This window comes from Leopardus geoffroyi, chromosome B1 (assembly GCF_018350155.1).
Source record: "Leopardus geoffroyi isolate Oge1 chromosome B1, O.geoffroyi_Oge1_pat1.0, whole genome shotgun sequence".
NCBI lineage: Eukaryota > Metazoa > Chordata > Mammalia > Carnivora > Felidae > Leopardus > Leopardus geoffroyi.
In genome coordinates, this window is record NC_059327.1 from 46,297,732 (window position 1) to 46,317,179 (window position 19,448).

At 43.0% G+C, this 19,448-nt stretch overlaps 1 protein-coding gene across 13 annotated transcripts in view; it reads right to left on the reverse strand.

The window, feature by feature from the left end:
* Nucleotides 1-19,448, reverse strand: part of UNC5D (unc-5 netrin receptor D) — a 569,825-nt gene that overhangs the window by 78,897 nt on the left and 471,480 nt on the right. For 6 of the 13 annotated variants that reach the window (XM_045460948.1, XM_045460959.1, XM_045460944.1 and 3 more), the window contains 3 exons: nucleotides 9,402-9,416; nucleotides 8,455-8,640; nucleotides 4,191-4,568 (listed from right to left, as the gene is read on the reverse strand). In XM_045460948.1, coding sequence (XP_045316904.1) covers nucleotides 4,191-4,568; nucleotides 8,455-8,640; nucleotides 9,402-9,416 — 579 coding nt within the window. The remainder of the gene's footprint in view (nucleotides 1-4,190; nucleotides 4,569-8,454; nucleotides 8,641-9,401; nucleotides 9,417-19,448) is intronic. The other 7 variants (XM_045460925.1, XM_045460984.1, XM_045460966.1 and 4 more) reach the window with 3 other exon arrangements.

A 19,448-nucleotide genomic window follows, 5' to 3' on the forward strand; every position in this document is an offset into this window, starting at 1 on the left:
ACATCACACTGCGCTTGAAAGGGCCCCTTCTCTCCACTTGCCTCCTGCGAAGTCACTATTTCACACTGGCCGAGAGAGGGGAGTCCCAAGAGGGCAGAGAATCTCTTTAACGTAGCTTCTTGTTTATAAAAAGAAATGAAATAGGGGCACAGTAAGATCACAAAATAAAATCTCAGGGCATCCTCCTATTCTTTGAATAATGCAGTTCTCACTTTCCCGCCCTTCATTAGAGCTAATGTAATTGCACAGAAAGCTTTCAGGTTGCCGATGGTAATTTACATCCAGAGATGGCAGTCTTTCCTGATAGCCTTCTGTGTTGCCGGTTAGCCGCGGCAGAATCAAGGAATGCAAGGATGCGCTGCAAAACAAGTTATTTGTGATGAACATTTATGAGCATTATTCAGTAACATGCTAGTTATCATCAGTATCTTTTGCCAGCACTAAGAATGAGGCACGTTTAAATCTTGCTTACAGCTTTTCAGCAAGAGTATCCATTTATATGCTGGGCTTTGATGTCCATGGAACTGTAATTGCCATACTTAGAAGCCTCTGATCAGGTTCCTCTTTTATTTCCCATCCTTTTTTCAAATGCAGTTGCTAAATGAAGTGGACTCCAGGACATCTTTCTCTTCTGCTGAGCAGAAGCTGTAATGCACAGGCGACTCAGTGTGTGTGGCTGTCAGTCTGAATATACACCCTAGACATTCTGTATTCTCCCTCAGTCTGACACAGTGCTTGTTCTCAGGTGCCTCCCTTTTGGCTTATCTAGGCCCTTATGGCAACAGAGACATTCAGCCCTTATTCTTGAGATACAGAGGCAAGGGTGGCTATCCTCAAGCAATGATGCCACCTTCGGCAATTGACCGCAAAGATGAACTTCACTGTGTTCTCATTTTTCTTGTCCTGTTTTCTCCTTTAGTGAAGTACAGTTGCCATGCAATAAATTGTACCCATTGTGAGAGTACAAACTGATGAGTTTCTGACATGAATACTGTCATGTAATCACCACCATAATCAAGACACAGAACGCTGCCTCTGGCCAGGGTTGCCTTGTGCCCCCTGTATAGTCAATTCTTCGATTGCCACCCCAGATAATCACTTTGTGTTTTCTGACACGTTGATTAATTCGCCTTTTCTAAACTTTGAAATAAATCCTATAGTGTGTTTAAAATAAAAAAGCAATGATGGCTTATTACATCAATAACGTTGCACACTGCCTGGCACAGAGTAGGTATTTGAAACACAAATCCTGAATATATGAAGGATTAGGATCCAGAACTGTTTTTTAAAAAAAGCCAGGAGGCACTAGGGTGGCTCAGTCGGTTGGGCATCCAGCTCTTGATATGGGCTCAGCTCATTCTCAGTTTGTGAGATTGAGCCCTGTGTGGGGCTCTTTGCTGATGACACGGAACCTGCTTGGGATTCTCTCCCTCTCTCTGTGCCCCTCCCTCACTGTCCCTCTTCTGCTCATGCTCTGTCTCTCAAAAAAAAAAAAAAAAAAAAAAAAAAAAAGTTTTTTTTTTTTTTAAGCCAGATTCTGAGACATAATCTTTTCTTGAGCTCATCAGTGCCTGATGGTCAACTCCCAGATCAAATCAGAATAAATATGTATGTGGACTTTTGAGAAAGGGATGAACAGATAGTATCTCATTCAAGTGTTCAGATTGAAACATTATTCATGATACTCCTAAATACGACCTGAGTCTACAGGATCCTTAGCACTTTAAACTATGTCATCTATCCTTCAATCAGAAATTGTATGATTATCTTTCAAACATACTTCTACTTAAACATGCAAACTGTCAATGGAGATAGAAGACAGTCATACACAGAGGCAGGGTTGTGGTTGGTGGTAAGTTTTATCTTAAGAAGGAGAGGCATGGTGGGGAATCTTTATGTCTGTGTCCATTTTCTTTCTTTCTTTTTTTAAGTTTATTTCTTTTTGACAGAGAGAGAAAGAGCATGAACAGGGGAGGAACAGAGAAAAAGGGAGAGAGAAAATCCTAAGCAGGCTCTGCGCTGTCAGTGCAGAGCCCAAGGAAGGGCTTGAGCTCACAACTCGTGAGATTATGACATGAGCTGAGGTCAAGAATTGGAAGCCTGATGGGGCCACCCAACTGCCCCAAGGAGTGCCCATTTTCAGTATGTCACTCACCAGTTATCTCTGATTACAAAAATATACTCTCCCCCAAACTCCGCCTGCTACCCCAACAGCGTTTTATTTGATATGACAACAGAACCACCTGTCTGAGTTTCTCGTTTCATATTTTGCATAATAAATGATTTCTACAGCAAGGGGACCATCCCAACCTTTTTGAAAAATCATTGCCAGGCACCATACGATAATTCGGGATGGATGGCATTAGAACAATTTAATTGCTATGTCTTGCTTCTTTACACTTTAGTCCCCTAGGGCATATTTTGCATTTATGTTCTGCAAATAACAGAGCATATGTTTCAATTCCCCACACTTATTTTTCCTCAAACTCATTCCCAGTGAACAGCTTCAATCTTGTCCAGGGCTTCCTTGTGAAACTCTGAAAATGCCTCTTCACAGAGGAAATGTTTGGGAATCAGACAGTGCTATCAGAACTTTTAGTTTTCAGGGTACCTGCGGGGCTCAGTTGGTCAAGCATCAGACTCTTGGTTTTGGTTCGGGTCATGATCTTGCAGTTCATGGGTTTGAGTCCCACATCGGGCTCTGTGCTGACAGCGTGGAGCCTAACTGGGATTCTCCCTCTCCCTCTCTGCCCCTTTCCTGCTCTTTCTCTCTCTCACTCTCAAAACAAGTCAACATTTTCTTTTTTTTTTTTTTTTAAAGAAAAGAACTTTCAGTTTTCAACACAAGTGCTTCTCAAGTCAAAGGGGAAGAAAAAGAAAAATCTGTTTTATGATTTTATCTCACTTTCTTTGATGAACATTAAAGCCAATGAATGGGTTGATCTTGGCCCACCCTCCACATATGTGTAAACAAACACAGTGATGGGAAGAGAGAGGAGGGGTGTGGGCCGACTGATTGAACCAATAACTACCTGGGGCCTTCCAAGTGCCACCTACTAGGTTAGGAAGTGAAGATAAGACAAAATGCAATTTTCTATGATTCTGATGACTATTTCCTATCCTTAGGGAGGGGTCTGCATCATTTTCTTTCTTCAGAACCCATGCTTCCAGTTTATAGATTCCTCCAAGAAGAGTGCTTGGTAAGTAGGGCTGACCGACTCCTTCTGCATTGAGGCTCCTGACTGCCAATTATGACCAGGGAGGATTACATCACACGATGATGTAATCGTTCTCCATATTTAAATGGAGATTCTTACTATGTCTTAAACCACTGACCAAAGAAGATTTCGAGAATTCCAAGTCTAGAAAAGAAAATCATGAGTAGGGCTGCATTTGAGGGCTATTTTCAAGGAAGCAACTGACATAGGAGAACAAGACAACACTTATCAACGTAAAACATGGTGTCAAGTCACTGAGCTACTGTCAGGCCAGTTAGCTGGAATGGTGGCTTCGGGCTAGTCCTCGTACAGATTTCATTTTAGAGGACAAAATGATTGATTTGGAGAGGGCGGTCAGCTGGACCTCAGGGAGAAGTCTGTCGAGGCCCCCAATGGTCCTCATTCAGTGTGGTCTGGTGGTTCTAGAACACAGATGCAGAATCCTCTTTCCTGTCAGTGGCCAACGGCGATGATTCATTGCACTACCTAACTCTTGTTGCTTAGAAATCAGAAGAGACATTACCCTCTTCTGCCAGCCAGTTAGGTCTCAGATGGAAACTAATCCATTGATAGGATGTCATGTTAAAGTGCACTGGCCTGTACACCTTAAGTAGCCTTGTCAAAACATTAAGAAACTCTCCCCTCTAACCAAAAGGAAGAAGAAAATGCTTGAGAACTAATTGTACGCGTGGTATAGCCTTGGAACCGAAGTTTGCGTTCAAAAGGGCAACTCCATAATGAACCTTTATCATTGCTTGTCATAAAGTAACATCACAGCAAGGTCTGTGGACACTGATACTATGTATTGGGTCAGTTACTGTGTAAATCGAGTAGACTTCTGGAATCACAGTGTTTGTAGCTGCGACACAAGGATGGTAAACATCTTAAAAAATGGAACTTATGGGACATAATTGTGCAAATTTAAAATGCTGAAACAGATCGGAAAGACACAAACACACACTTACCACCCACCTGTATTTGGCATGACTAAGCGTCCTCCCAAGTGGCCAAAGACACCAGTGGTCCTCAGTTCTGTCCTTGTGGGAAGTGATGATAGATTCTGGATGTAGGGTGTTTTATTTCTGGGGTGCATCGTACTAAAGCTACGGCTGTTTCCATGGGGAAAAGTCCCGGAATGATTCTTGCCATGGTACTCAGCTCTTTCAGACACTCCCAGGGAAACCATGAATGAGCTCTGAACTTTGACTTTGATGTCGGACAAAGGGTTAAAGAGCGAAGACTCTGTCATGAGTTCTTTGTCCAGCGGGTCCTGTAGGCAGATGGGCCCGCTGTATGTTCGGCTGACCGTGAGGTCTGGTTGCATGGAGGAATTCAGAAGCAGGGGGTTACCTGGTGAAAGAAAATCGATCTGTCACTCGGAAACGAAAAGGCATCACGGTTACCCCCTCGCCTCGGCCTCTACTAACTGCACAACCGCCTGTGAGCTTGCCAGCCACCCTTCAGGCCCATGCTGAGTGTCTACGGCAGCTCTCACAGGCCAGTCAACGGTGACCAGAGCCTTGGAATGGGGAGCTCCGGCTCTCACAGCGGGTTCTCTGAATGCCGCTGACCACAATCACTCATTCTCCAGAGTTCCTGGCATGCCATCTTTTCAAAACAAGTATTTCTGGCACTGTGTCAGGCAACTGACTACGGTATTATTGTTTATGTGATTATTTTAACTGGCAGAGAGAAGCTTCAAGAAAAAAAAAGGAAGAAATGTTTTGCAATCCAGTTTGGAGCAAAAATAACATCTGTTCATTTTAAATGGTAAAAGGTGACACAGCACGGTGACTAGGTAGTGCTGTTTATAACCAGAGAGGCGTTGGTGACAGCCCGTCTCACGTGGAATTCTGGGCAGTTTGTGGAGCTGGGAGAGGAAATGATGTGTCCTCAGAACAAAAGGGTCAGGGGACCATGCGGATCATATCACTCCATGTCTGAGTATATGTCACTCTGAGAGGGAAAGGAGGCACCTATGGGGACAGCGAGGCTCCGATTCTACGTGGGGAGCAGCTTAGAAGGGCTTCCTTTCTGTCTCGAAACAAATGAAAAAAAAAATCTTTACAAAACCATGAGAAATTGGACTTTCATCGGCTGGGGCTCACCGATCTTTTTCGCAGCCTAATATTAAAAAGAAATGCTGTGATATTTTCTTGTGATGAAATAATCCCATTTATTAGTGAATAACGAAATAACCCTCAGTCCCAAACCTCCCACCCATATCAGTCCGTCAATGTGACTTCTCAAATTGAAACCCAAACCATATTAAACAATTTTCCTTTGGGGGCCTGACAAAATGTTTAAAGAATATTTTTGAAAATGTTGCAATTCCAGGCCATATTGTATTGTTTTTCCATCTTCATAATTTGTAGCAATGCCAGTAGGAAATCTATAACCCTGACTTTCCCAACCTCTTGTTCTGATGCTCAAAGAATCCAAAGTCAGAGAGGACTTTGTAGATCTAAAGGCTCCTTGATGAGGCATTTTTTTTTTTTTTTTCCCCATTCTGGAGGTTCTCGTGTCAAGACACAGGCACAATCAAGGAGCTGAGCTTTTTAATGGAACTGCACTGAATTCTACAGGTATCAGCCCTGTTCTTGTTTTGGTTTTCCCAGGCAAGGCAGGGGACATAAGAACCGTGTCACAACTGAAAAGCATTCAGGTCTCAGGCCCTTCTGCCTGAGACCTGAAAAATCGCATCCCTGAGGCTCATGGCTATTTTATCTCAAACCTTCACCTTCTGAAGTTTAGCTTTTGGCCACTCTTAAAAGACCCTCCCAGCTTATGGAAAAGACCCTCCAAGTTTACGGGAAGCCAAGCAGCAAAAATATTGCCTAGAGTTACACTGAAGTCTAACTTAAGGAGAAAATGCCTGATTATAAAAGTATGTACATATGATAAAAGTCCATGGTTGAAGAGAGTCGGCGTATCAGGGACAACGACCTGATCACCCCACAGTTCATTTTGGAAATCCTTTTGAAACTTCCAGGTCAACTCCATGGCCTTCTGTTTGAAAGTCTGTTCGCCTTCCTGGGGTTCTAGCTCTACGTGCCCAGAAAGGGAGGTCTCCACAACAATGCGGGGTGCAAATCATCGGAGCATCAAGGTGAGGTGCATCATCACAGTGAACGTAGGATAGAGTAGAATTTGAATAAAGGATTTTTGCTTTTATCACTAGCTTTGGGACATTCTTGGTTAAAAATAAAAACAAAATGGTAAAGGAAGTTTGGAAAGGCTATATATTCTTTTCGAGAGTCACAATACATGCAAGCTCTAAGGAGACCCGCAAGATGGAGATGTGTTTGAGCTTACCCAAGTCAGCATTCTCCAAATGCTTCGGCGAGGGAACCACCCCCTCACCTGCTGCTCTATGGAACACACTGGCATCCTGTGCCAAAGTAAGAGGAAACCACTAGCTTCTGGACTGATACTCGCTACATTCGTTGAGCACCTTCCATAAACCAAGGGCTTTTAATCCTTGTCATTCCAAGTAGTTTAATCCTCACAAGAACCCTTTGAGGTGGATATTAGTATCCCCATTTTATTTATTTTTTTTTTTTAATTTTTTTTTCAATGTTTATTTATTTTTGGGACAGAGAGAGACAGAGCATGAACGGGGTAGGGGCAGAGAGAGAGGGAGACACAGAATCGGAAACAGGCTCCAGGCTCTGAGCCATCAGCCCAGAGCCCGACGCGGGGCTCGAACTCCCGGACCGCGAGATCGTGACCTGGCTGAAGTCGGACGCTTAACCGACTGCGCCACCCAGGCGCCCCAAGTATCCCCATTTTAAAGCTGTAAAAACTGAGACAGAATAATCAATTAACTAGGTCATGTAGCAATTTTGGATTCACTCTCTCTGACTACAAAGCCTCTGTTTCACACACTACTGTCGTTCTTCTGTTTTACAATGTTATTGTCTAAGACACTGGTATCTTATTTGATGGAAAGATTTCTAGTTTCTCATGTAATATAAAAATAAGTTCTTGGGGCACCTGGGTGACTCAGCGGGTTAAGCGTCCGACTTCGGCTCAGGTCATGACCTCGCGGTTTGTGAGTTCGAGCCCCACAGCTCAGAGCCTGGAGCCTGCTTTGGATTCTGTGTCTCCCTCTCTCTCTCCCCCTTCCCTGATCATGCACTCTCTCTGTCCCTCAAAATATAAAGGCTAAAAAGAAAAAAACAAATCCGTTCTTCATTAGATTTATTTCTAATGAAACAAGTCAAGGGGATGTGTCCCTTTCTGAGGCCAAGCAGACTCAGCCCTGAAACTTTGGTGCCCAGAAGTGAGTGGCAAGCAGGAAAGCATTTTGTCTCTGCCAGACATTTCCCCATTTCTCGCATGCTTGGGTTCCACTTCAGAACCCGACTGCTACTCAATCACAGCCATGCAGCGAGACTTCTTGTCCGGGGCTACTGGCGCTAGTTACGCGCAATAAATAGAAATAAAGGTGACGATATCGACAGTAAGGGTCAAGGTGGAACACTTCACCCTTTCTGAAGGGAGACAGCTTCATTTTTTTTCTAAGCCCGAAACCAGAAACCACGTATGGCTCATCTCCATCTTGCAATCAGAAACGGATTTGGTTCACATAAGAGAATTAAAGGGCTCTGTTTGGAAAAGGAGTACTGCCATAGTTTGACATGGCAGATTTCCTTCTCCCTCCAACAAAAGATTGCCTCCACTGGGCAGCAGGTGAGAGTCGTTAAGGCTGGGAACTTCATCCCTCCCCTCCCCCGCTGGCTAACTGACCTATCGTATGTTATCTAAAGTCCTTTTAACTTATATAAGATAGAAGTAACCCAAATAACTCCACCTAGTACATAGTATATAATACCTATGCATGGGAGGTTATAGTAAAGTGGTTGGTTTTCAGACTTGAATAATCAGCATTTTAGTTAACTAAATATCCTCAGAGCAGGCTTGTTAAAACAGAACGTTGGCTAATCTGAGATAAAATAACGTGCTAAGTTTACTACATATCAAAGATGGAAGTGCCTCATTAAAAATGTTGTGAATGAATGGGAAACTGAGATCCATTCATTCTCATAGTAGCCAAGGACTTGGGCAGACTACGCGACCGAGCCTGGCTTCCTAATGTGTGAAGACAACTAGGTTAGCGGCTCCCAGTGCCAAGAGCTACCTTCACACAGGGCCGAAGAACACTGGGGGTCCTGTGTGAGCGTAGTCTCTATGGTCCTGAGGACGAGGTGTTGGGGGGCCCTACGCCGCTGACCTTGACGGACTGTTTTGAAGTTGAAGGTCTGGAAGCCACCTGTCAATGCAGAAGAGTCGATGACGTCCACGCCATAGTCACTCTGGCTCCGTCTGTAAAGGGTGACACCAATGACCAGGACTGCAACGGCCACCACGGCAGCGCCCAAGCCCGAGTACAAAGCAATGTCGCTGGCATTCTCAATGCCTGAAAGACACAAGAGAAATCCTAAATGGCCAGCATGGGCACAGAGCCGAAGAACCACCCTGGGATACAAAATGAAATGCTATTGGATTTTTGGAGCTACTTTTCAGAGAAAATGACATATGCAGCTAGCCATAAGTTATACTCTCTTTCACACATAATCATGTTTCTAAAATACCCTGTATAAATCAGAGGGACGCTAGTCAAATATCTTGACTGCATTAGGGCAGCTTACCACATAATAAAATCTTAAAGACAATCAATTTTGCAAAGAATGTAATATTTTTCAAGTAAAAGCAGACAACTCCTTAATTTACTTGGTTTAGAAAGTCATATTTACCTGCAAAGTATTTTTTTTTGCATCTTATTTTTATTTGAGGGAGGACATGAGATCCACATACAATGACAAAATATGGGTGAACTGTTCTGCTTATATATGACGTGGGGCACATGCATTCACAGAGAGTGGGCTAGGGTGAGAAGGTCAGACACAGTCTAGGAGTCAAGAGAGAGAAGACCAGAGCTCACAAATAGGCATTTTAGCTTTGGCACAAATCATTCAGTTTAAGAGAACATCGACAACATCAGGTTAGCGTATTTACAATCATCATGAGAGAATTTCTGTTGTGAGATATGGAGATTTTGGTCCTAGGTGCTCCCGATGTCCACGGTCAACGTTTTCCAGCACCATTAAATGCTAGACTTAATACATTTTTGCGAAAGAGGACTGGTCTCTAAAAGGGCACATGCTGTTTCTCCCATACCTCTCCTACTCCATCCTATTGAATGCATAGGCAAAGCAAAAATAAAAGCGTTAGTTTGAATTGAGAATGTGGGTGTCTTCCCAACCCCCAAGATAGGTTGTAGCTGTTTCCCAACTCGTCTGCTAGTTGTACTTTGCGTGTGGTTCGTTCCTGAAGACCTTCATCATGGCTACTGCAGTTCAGCATGAGATTGATCCAAGGCCACGCGACCCTACAAGAGGCATAATCTTGCAAAGTATGTGGAAAGAGAAGGTGGCAAGTGCCAGCTATGTTACCCATCTCCTTACAGATTATGGGGTGAGTACACATAATAGGTCCAGAGGTACTTGCTCTGTCACCCTGTATTAGGTTTAGAGGCTAAAACAGAGCTATCATATATTCACCTGGTAATTGCATGGTGCTTACTATGCATTCACTGCAGCCTAATACAGTACTTATGTTATCACACGAGTACTACTAACCAACAAAGTTAGTGGACCGTAAAATAAGGCGCCACCAAATTAAAGAGTGAACAAGGAAACCAAGCAGAACCGGTTCAGCAATAGGGCAGTAAACACACACAAATAATTCGCAAGGGAGCGAAACCATCCGAAAGAAACGGTATTTGAAAGGTGAGAGGATTGTAAGACATTTTCAATAACCACAGCGGCCTAGGAGGTGTTGAGAAACAGGCTGTGACTTAGGTTTTAGTTCCAATGTCATGATGGTCCCCACGGGAGAGGGACAGGGATGGAGGCATCTGTGTGGTCGGCTCTGGCCACCCAGAACCATGTGCATGGTGACTAGCACGGGCCCCAAAGTTCCAGTGTCTGCCTGTGTCCCACAGGGAAAGGGAGGGGCAGCTGGGCTCTCACTGATGTTCCCTCCCTCCCTCTACCCAATTCAGTTCCGTGAAGGGAGTCGCTGTGCTCAGAGCAGAGAGGACACAACACCGCAGAGGTAGCAAGCCAGGGTACCGGGAGTAGGGAGAGAACTTTGGATTGAAACCAATTAGCCTTCCCCCTCCCCACCCCCCTGCTTCCCACCAGTTCCTTGGGCACTACTGACTGATGACACTATCATTTTAAAAGGTGTATCTGGGGAGAACACACCTGCCCAGCAACCGAGCACACACAGAGAAACAGCCTGGCGGCATACTGAGTGCAGCTGCTGAGTTGGCAAAGTAGAGCCAAAGACCCCTTTCGCTTCCCAGGTACTAAAAATAGGCAGGAGCCGAGGCCAGGGGGATGATCAGGGCAAAAAACTTCTGGAAATGGACATCCCCAGACAGGAACATCCTGAGCCCAAACAGTAGCGGGAACCAGTTGGGTGAGTTCCTCTGTATTTCTGTCTTGTTTTCTAGGTTTCCACCCTCCTGCTACCCACACACGCAGAATCTCCCTTCTCTCAGACACAAACCCTGTCTTTAGGAAAGGACCCTACATAGGCCTTCAGACTGAGATTTAAATGTTTGATATGGTTCAGTGCGTTTCCCAGGAATATTTGCAGAATCTATTTGACTTAAGAGAATGAAATACTGAATTATAGAATTAAAAAAAATAAATGAGTATGGGGACTGTGGAGCTGGGGGGGGGGGTGAGAGAGAAAGGGGAGAGACCTGTCTGGAGAGCACGGCGTCCTTATAAGGCTCACCCTGGCATTTGGTGGGACAGTCTAATCTAAAAGACAAAAGTCAATCGACTCCCTACAGGAAGATAAGCAAAGTGGCGTTTACTTTACAAGAACAATCTGTCCTGGGAATTAAAACCTTCAGAATCTAATAATTTCATTTATTCCACAAACATTTGTGGAGGGCCAACCATGCAATGGAAATGAGGGTGCACAGAGGAATTAACATACTCTTAGTTGTTTCTTGTCTAACGGTTCTAACGGTGGTAAAAGACAAGTGGTGAGATCCTGACAGGGAGACACAAATACTCGAAGCCACATGTATACATCTCAAGAGACATCCTTACCAACAGCTCAAGCCCTTCCAAAGTTGGGCCACAGTGCTTCTTTCTTCTTTCTTTCCTTTTTTTTTTTTTTTTTTTTTTTTTTTTTTTTGCCCTTCTATCTATTGTTTTTACTTCACCTCCTTTCTTTCTTTTTCTCACTCTGCCTCACTCTTTTCTAATCCATGCTCCAGGACAGTAGAGTGGTTTTCCCTGTAAGGATACCTGAGTGCTTATAAACATAATCAATTCACTTTTCTTGTGTGTTCAGGACTGGGTCCAGAAGAATCTGAGATTTCGTTCCATATTTGCCACCACAAGTTCATGGGAGAAGGGAGGACGCTGGGTGTAAGCCTGTCCGTGAGCACGCAGGCATCTAGGGGGAGCCGCTGCAGAGTCACTGCATACACGCGTGCGCACAGTCATCACTTGTCCAAACGTTAGAAGCCACCACTGGTCCTTCCCAGGGGAGTCGTTCTAAGGACACGAACGCATGGTGCAGGCACTACCCAGGCCCTGATGGCTTTCTCCGTGTCCATTTCAACGCTCATGCTCCATTCTGCAGCACTGCCTCACACCCCGAATTCAACTGTAATTTACCTGCCAGATGGATGCCTGTTAGTGAATAGCCCTGTATGACAGGTCATTGTAAAATAAACCCTTGGTCGCGTGCCAGCTCAAGGTCCCCCACCTTAAAGAAGGTAACCCTGTCCAGGGGCCCCCCGGGTGGCTTAGTCGGTTAAGCATCTGACTCTTGATTTCAGCTCAGGTCATGATCTCACAGTTCATCAGTTCAAGCCCTGAATCAGGCTCTGGATGACAGTGCAGAGCCTGTTTGGGATTCTCTCTCCCTCTTTCTCTGTTCCTCCTCCACTTGTGCTCTCTCTCTCTCTAAACAAACTTAAAAAAAAAAAAAAAGTAAACAAAACAAAACCAAACCCCTGTCCTTGCCAATCCAGCCAACCCTCCCAACCATGACATGATCTTCTAAACTCCCAGATCACTTAGGGTTCCTAGAACTCATTTTGGATCATTCTTTTTATTGTTTAATTATCTGAGCGCCAATGCATTCTCCCTAACTGCTTTAAACACTTCAAAAGCAGTAATATCTCCATAATTTCCCACAGAAATCCGCACACCATTGCACCTATTTATGATCGCTCGCCTGGTCTCCAACTGTGGGAAGACAAGTATTAAAGAAATCACAGTCTGAGGTTGATTACAGAGTTCTTGCTGCAAGGACTCTCTTTATGTTAACACACATATATGTTTATACCTGTCCGCTGGCTCCCATACACACGTGTTGCTGGTTTGTTTGCTCCAAGTTAATTTGAACAAAAGCACTGATAACCCCATGACTGATGATGCTATTCTGCTTTCTGTGGGCACAGGTCTTTGTTTCACAGACGAAGCTTTACAGATCAATGTGTTATTGATGTCTTTCCTGTGTTTTCATCCCTATTTTCCTTGAACCGAGAGTCACAAAAGCTCTAGGTAAGCATGGAAGAATGCAACGTGAGGTACAAAACAAACAAACAAACAAACAAAAAACTGTTGCATAAAATCTCCAGCTAGAGCTGACGGAGAAATTTCTTGTATTCTAAATAACTCAGGAACTACTGAGGAATACGTTCATTGCTGGAAAGGAGTGTAGGATATCTGCAGAGATAGTCTGCATAAATTAATAGAGCTCTGCGGAAATTAGGACCCCGGAGAGGAAATGTTTATGGGTTCCCTTGGCCCAGAGAAGGCAGAGCTGTAAAGTGACTGGAGGTGATCTTTAATGCGGAGAGGGTTGTCACAAGAGGAGAGCAGGTCTATGGTAGGAACTCAATGACTCTTCCTTTACGATGACGCTAGTAACCAACTCTTTGCCATCTCTAACAAGGACTGAAAAGGAGGATGTGGCCTTTTATGACAGCCATTGGGACTCTGGTTAGATATTAAAATGACCTTTTCTACAATGAGGGTTGTTAAAAAAAAAAAAAAAAAGCTTGTAGTTCTGAGGGAGATTGTGACACTTCCTTTCAGAAAGTCTCCCTCTAAAAAAAAAAAAAAAAAAGAGAAGCAGCAGCATAACTTTACAATAGTCTGCAGTCATTTTATTTATTTTTGGTCAAAGCTGGTGAGATGGTCTAAATGGCCTTTCACAGCCCCTTTGAATTTCGTAGTGCAAGGGACAGGGATCAATAAGTTCGATGTCTTTATGAATTGTCATCACACTTAGTTGTTGCGAGGAACTGATGTCCCCAAAGGACTAAATACAAGGGCTGTTTACATGGTTTGCCTTTCTCTCTTCACATGATTCCCCTCAGAAAGACCGATTCTTGCCACTAATTAATGGGAATATAACTCAAGTCTCATGTTAGGAGATTAACTATATTATCACATTGAAATCTATCTTACAGGATCAGATAGCTACAGAAAATTAACAAAGGAGCATAGTAAATGCCTTTCTAACGCAGAATATTCTATCTCCTATTAAATACTGCAGAACGGCCATTGCTACCCCTTCAGGAGAAAAACCAATAACTTGAATGGACATATACTAGAGAGAGTGAATTGCTAAGGAATCCACACAATCAAAATTCACACAGAGCCTAGGAGAGACAAAACAAATGGAAGGCTAAAGAAGCTGTTGCTGTGCTGAACTCCCATAGACGGCCAGTACCCGGCCATCTCAGGACCTGCCCCTGGCCCCTTGCACAGGCGGTGTTGTGGATACAGACTCACGTGCCAAAATATTTAATTAGATGTTGAAATATGATATAATAGAAGATACTGTTTATACTTGCTGTCATTGAGAAGCAACTTTTTTTTTTAATACCACATCAAAAAATCGCTTTTGGATGGTCAGCTGTGGCCAACCGTGGTGAACAATTCCAACTATATTTGCAGTGCTTGGGGTCTTACAACCCCATAACCCATCAATACCTCAGCTTTTCTAATCTCCTGTCAAAAACCTCATTATTGTTACTGTGATTGTTGATTTACTGTTGTAATGAAGGACAAAAGTAGCAAATTTTTGAATAGTGCTTACTACGTGCCAGGCGCTGTTCTAGTTCAATGGCAGCCCTCCTTCTCACCTGCCCTTCTTTCTAGCTGAAAAAAGGGAGGCTGTCCTATGTGAGCTCACTTTCCTACCACTCAGGATTTCTCTGCTCCTTCACAAGTGTTTCCTCCTTTTTCTCTGTTTCCGGAAGAGCTGCTCTTCTGTATCAAGTCAGCTATGATCCCGTCCCCTCCTGCCTCCACAGGGACTTGGCCTCATTCATTATTCCCTTTTGGTCTTACATCTTCAAACTTTTCCTCTGCACCTGAGCCTTGCCCTCTGCCTCCAAACACAGTCTGGTCTTCTTAATCACATCTCCCCAAATCTTTCCCCCAACTTCCTCTCAGATAAACTTCTCAAAGATGTGGTCTTCTCTACACCCATGTTCTTAGCTCTTTTTTTTTTTTTTTTAATTTTTTTTTTTTTAACGTTTATTTATTTTCGAGACAGAGAGAGACAGAGCATGAACAGGGGAGGAGCAGAGAGAGAGGGAGACACAGAATCTGAAACAGGCTCCAGGCTCTGAGCTGCCAGCACAGAGCCCGACGCAGGGCTCGAACTCATGGACCATGAGATCATGACCTGAGCCGAAGTCGGACGCTTAACCGACCAAGCCACCCAGGCGGCCCCTTAGCTCTTTCTTTAAAAGAACTCAAAGCATTGGTTTTTAACATTCAACATTTCTTAATGCATGTTTTCTTAATACATAATTGCCCTAACCGGTTGGCTGCTGTCCCTGTTAAAAGAATAAATGAAAGGCGCCTGGGTGGCTCAGTGGGTTAAGCATCCTATTTCAGCTCAGGTCATGATCTTGCGGTTCATGAGTTCGAGCCCCATGTCAGGTTCTGTGTTGGCAGCTTGGATCCTGGAGCATGCTTCGGATTCTGTGTCCCCCCTCTCTATCTGCCCCTCCCCGGCTCGCACTCTCTCTCTCTCAAAGATAAACAAACATTTAGAAAAAAAGAATGAAACACATGTTTAAGATGAGGAAATGTTTAGTGGTATAAAAAGGGACAGTATTCAAGGAGAAAACACATTCTCCAACTACTCTTTCTTCAGATGTAATCACTCTTGACAATATCTTTCAGACCTTTTGGGAAAAAAAAAGAAGAGTAAATATCCTTCATTTATTTATTTATTTATTTTTTTAACCCTAAAGTCTCCATATTATATTTCCTTTACTGTACTTTGTTTTGTTTTCTACATACAATATTTTGTAGGTCTTTCCTATCAGAATCTATAGACTGACTTCATTTCTTTTTACATTTGCCTAGCCTGTTGTCAGGCTGCAGATAATTTAATTAGTCCAGTATTTCTATGTCCTTTGATTGTTCTCTTACCCTTTAAAGTCTGCCTTTCCCCCAAATCACTGTTCCTTCTTGACGGTTGTTTATAACTACTGCATCAATAGTAATGTTCTTTGTCTTATTCCTTTCCACTACTCTCTAGCAGTAGGCAAGCCAAGCCAACCCTCTTTCCAGAGAGGAAAAAAAAAAGTCCCTTAAACTGGATTCACCTCCCTTCTTCCTTATTGTTTAGTAACTACCCTTCACTCTCAACGTTCTATAAACAGACTTCAAAGCTCAGTTCTTAGCCCTCTTCCTGTCCCCTTGCCAAAATAATGGGATGATTGTTCACAGTGCTATTTCCTTGATGCCTAACACTCTCCATTGGAGATGTCTTGCCTCGACTCCTGTGCGCAGACCTAATCCCATATCTCCTTCCTGCTCAGTGGACGAAATCACCTGCATGTTGTGCTAACATCTCAAATTGGTCATCTGACTTACAGACTTGTCATTCTTATCTCTTCAAATATTTTCTCCTCTTGAATTCCCTTTTTCAGGTAATGTGACACCATGAGTGAGAATGGAGAGTCATCTTTCATTCTGTCCCCATTGATTCTTCCCCAAACCACTCACATGCCTTACTCATTACATCTCCAGTGCCTCTCGCATCTCCATTTCCATAGGAGACACCCTACTTGACGCTCACATTGTACAGTCTCATCTTACCTAGGACATAGTCTTTGGTCACTCAGAGCCATTTTCCACTGGATTACTCTTCTTAAGAAGAGTACCACAGTTCTGGTACTGCCACTCTAACATCTTTAGACAACTCTCTAGTATGAAGTGATTCCACTCCAAAAGGGATTTATCTTATGGCTCAAGACACTTTATGCTCTACATCACCCCAGTTTTCAACAACTTTTGCCCATTCCTCATCCATATGGACCCTACTCTGTGGCCAAGTCTGATTACTCATTTTTTCAGGTAGACCTTGTACTTCAGGCAAGTTTTTCTTTCTTTCTTTCTTTTTTTTTTTTTTTTTTTTTTTTTGGTTCAGAGGTTTTGCTCCTACTGAAAGGCTCTCCCCTCCAATATCTCTTTCAATTTTAACCATTCTTCCAAGATTAACAATTAGGGAGCCTATTTTATAAAACATTTCTTGATATGCACATTTCTCCTTTTAAGCAAAGCTGCCAGATTTAGCAAATAAAGATATGACGCAGTTAAACTTGAATTTCAGATCAATGAATAATTTTAGTGTATCTCCCATGCAATATCTAGATATGCTTATGCTAAAAATTTATTTATCTGAAATCAAATTTAACTAGGGGTCCTCTGTGTGGTAACTCTACATTTGGCTACAAAATATCTGTGCTTTTTCCCATCAGATAGGAAGACCGGGTTAAGGCAGGGGTTAAAGAAAAAAAATAGGATTTGAACTCTAGCTTTTGAGAAAATGACTTCACCTCATTTAATTTCCTATCCTAAAAACTGAAGCCACAAACTCTATCAACTTTGAAAATACACACAGGTGGAGAGACGGAGCCTGTGAATTCACGTTTTAACAAGGGACCTGGGTTATTCTGATGCTGAAGAACACATTGGTCAACCAGCTACTTTCCTGTCTCTGCACAGTTCTGAGGTACATGATGAACAAAATCCTGTCGCATTAAGGGCAGAGTCAACAATGTCATTGAACACGGTAGTAAGAAAAGGCACACACTTATGATAGGATGAAAATTGGATAATAAGGACATTGGAGATGCTAAGAAAATGACAAATGTTGCCTATAAAGATGGGTTGGATTGATTCACAGTAGGGGGTGACCTGAAGGACAAAGTAAGTCATACAGTTTGCAAAAAGTGCTCTATGTATGCAATAGAAAATAATCAGGAGATGAAGCAAAATGATTAGGAAAAAAAAATGTTTAAAGCATTGCTAGAAGATGAGCATTGATGCCAGTAGCCTAACGTTACTTTAGAAGAGCCTAGAAGTCTGTTGAGGATGTAAAGGTATGTCCCAAAGTCGCAAACAGTCCGATGGGATCAAGGCACTATTCAAGTCCTCACAGCCTGAAAGAAGAATGTCCAAATGTAGTGTGGGCCACACATCTTCTGAGGTATTCCCTAACCTTCGTGAAGATCACAAAGGATGTAGTTTCCACATGATTCCACTGTGGATGAAACCAGTGTATTTTTGGAAAAGACGCAGAATGGGATGGGTGTTGGTGAGAAGCACATACTTAGTTTTTAGACTTTAAGGACACATTTGGGCCATTCTTTGATGGACAGGATTCTGGGAAGTAACACCTTTTAGGCTTTAACTTCCTATCTGGTACAGAACAAAGGCTTATTAAAGATTGTTTCCTTTCTTCCCCTTTTCTCAAGTCATTTATCATCTTCTAACTTGTATTGGAGTCGTGGAGAAGAAACATTAACTTTTTTCCTTCACATTTCACTGGGACAAGGCTACTTATATAGAACTGCATAATAAACAGCTAGCATATGAATGAGTAAAAATAAATATTTAGAAGCAAAGACTTTATTTTCACCTGAACAGTAAAAGGCCCAGTGAGGAGTTTTCAGGAGGATGTAAGGCATTAACTCAAGTGGTTTTTGAACATCTAATACTAGGCCAGTGGTTAATGCTATAGATGGAAGAGTAAGTAAGACTCTATACTGTCTGCCTACAGGCAGAGATGGTGTCTATAAGAAAGGGAATCCAGACCAGTACAAGGGCAATGAAAATATAGCACAGAATTAGGGAAATACTTTGATCCTGGGTACATTTCAGGAGTCACCAATGCAGCCTTGGTGGGGGGAAGGCCTTGCAGAGGAAGTAAAACGCAAGCTGAAATTGGAAGGAAGAATGCGTCTAACAAGGATTCGGTGGAGAAAAAGAGTTTTCAGGGAGAAGTAACAGAATGTATAAGTAATAGGCACTATATGCCAAAATGGGCAGAGGGTATTCTGAAAGCTCAGAAGCTTTATTTGACTGCAGAAGACAGGAACTGGAGAGCAGGCAGGCAGGAATTTACCTAATGATTAAACTGACTGAGAGAAGCTGATAGGATTAAGAAAAGAGAGTTGAGACCAGATCATATACATATTCAGTACCTCGGACTTTATTTTATAAATACTGGTGAGCAAATGAAGAGTTTTTTTTTGTTTGTTTGTTTGTTTATTTTTTTTTTAATTTAGTTTGAGAGAGAGCAAGCAGAAGAGGGGCAGAGAGTGAGGGAGACAAAATCCCAAGCAGGCTCTGCACCGTCAGTGGAGAGCCTTACGAGGGCTGGAACTCACAAACCGTGAGATCATAACCTAAGCTGAAGTCAAGAGTCGGATGCTTAACCGATTGAGCCACCCAGGAGCCCCCAAGCAATTGAAGAGCTTTAAATATTGCAGGTGGTATGACTAGAATCCGTGTTTAGAAAGATCAGATAAATTGGTGTAGGGCAAGACTAGAAACAGGGAGGCAACTGCAGAAATCCTAATTAGGAATGCAGACGGCCTCAACTTTTTAAATTTTCTTCTGGGACACCATTTTCTTTTAGTTTTTCTCTTACTATGCTGGCTGTAACTTTTCTGTCTTCTCTGCAGTGACTTCTGACCTCCTCTGCATCTAAATGTTGATGCCCTTCAGGGCTCAGTCGTCCGCTATTGTCCCTTCTCCATGCACGCTCATTATCCGGGGATCTTTTTCAAGCTAACGGCTTTAAATATCATCTGGACACTGACAAGCCCCAGATTTATGTCACCAGCCAGGACTCTGACCTCCA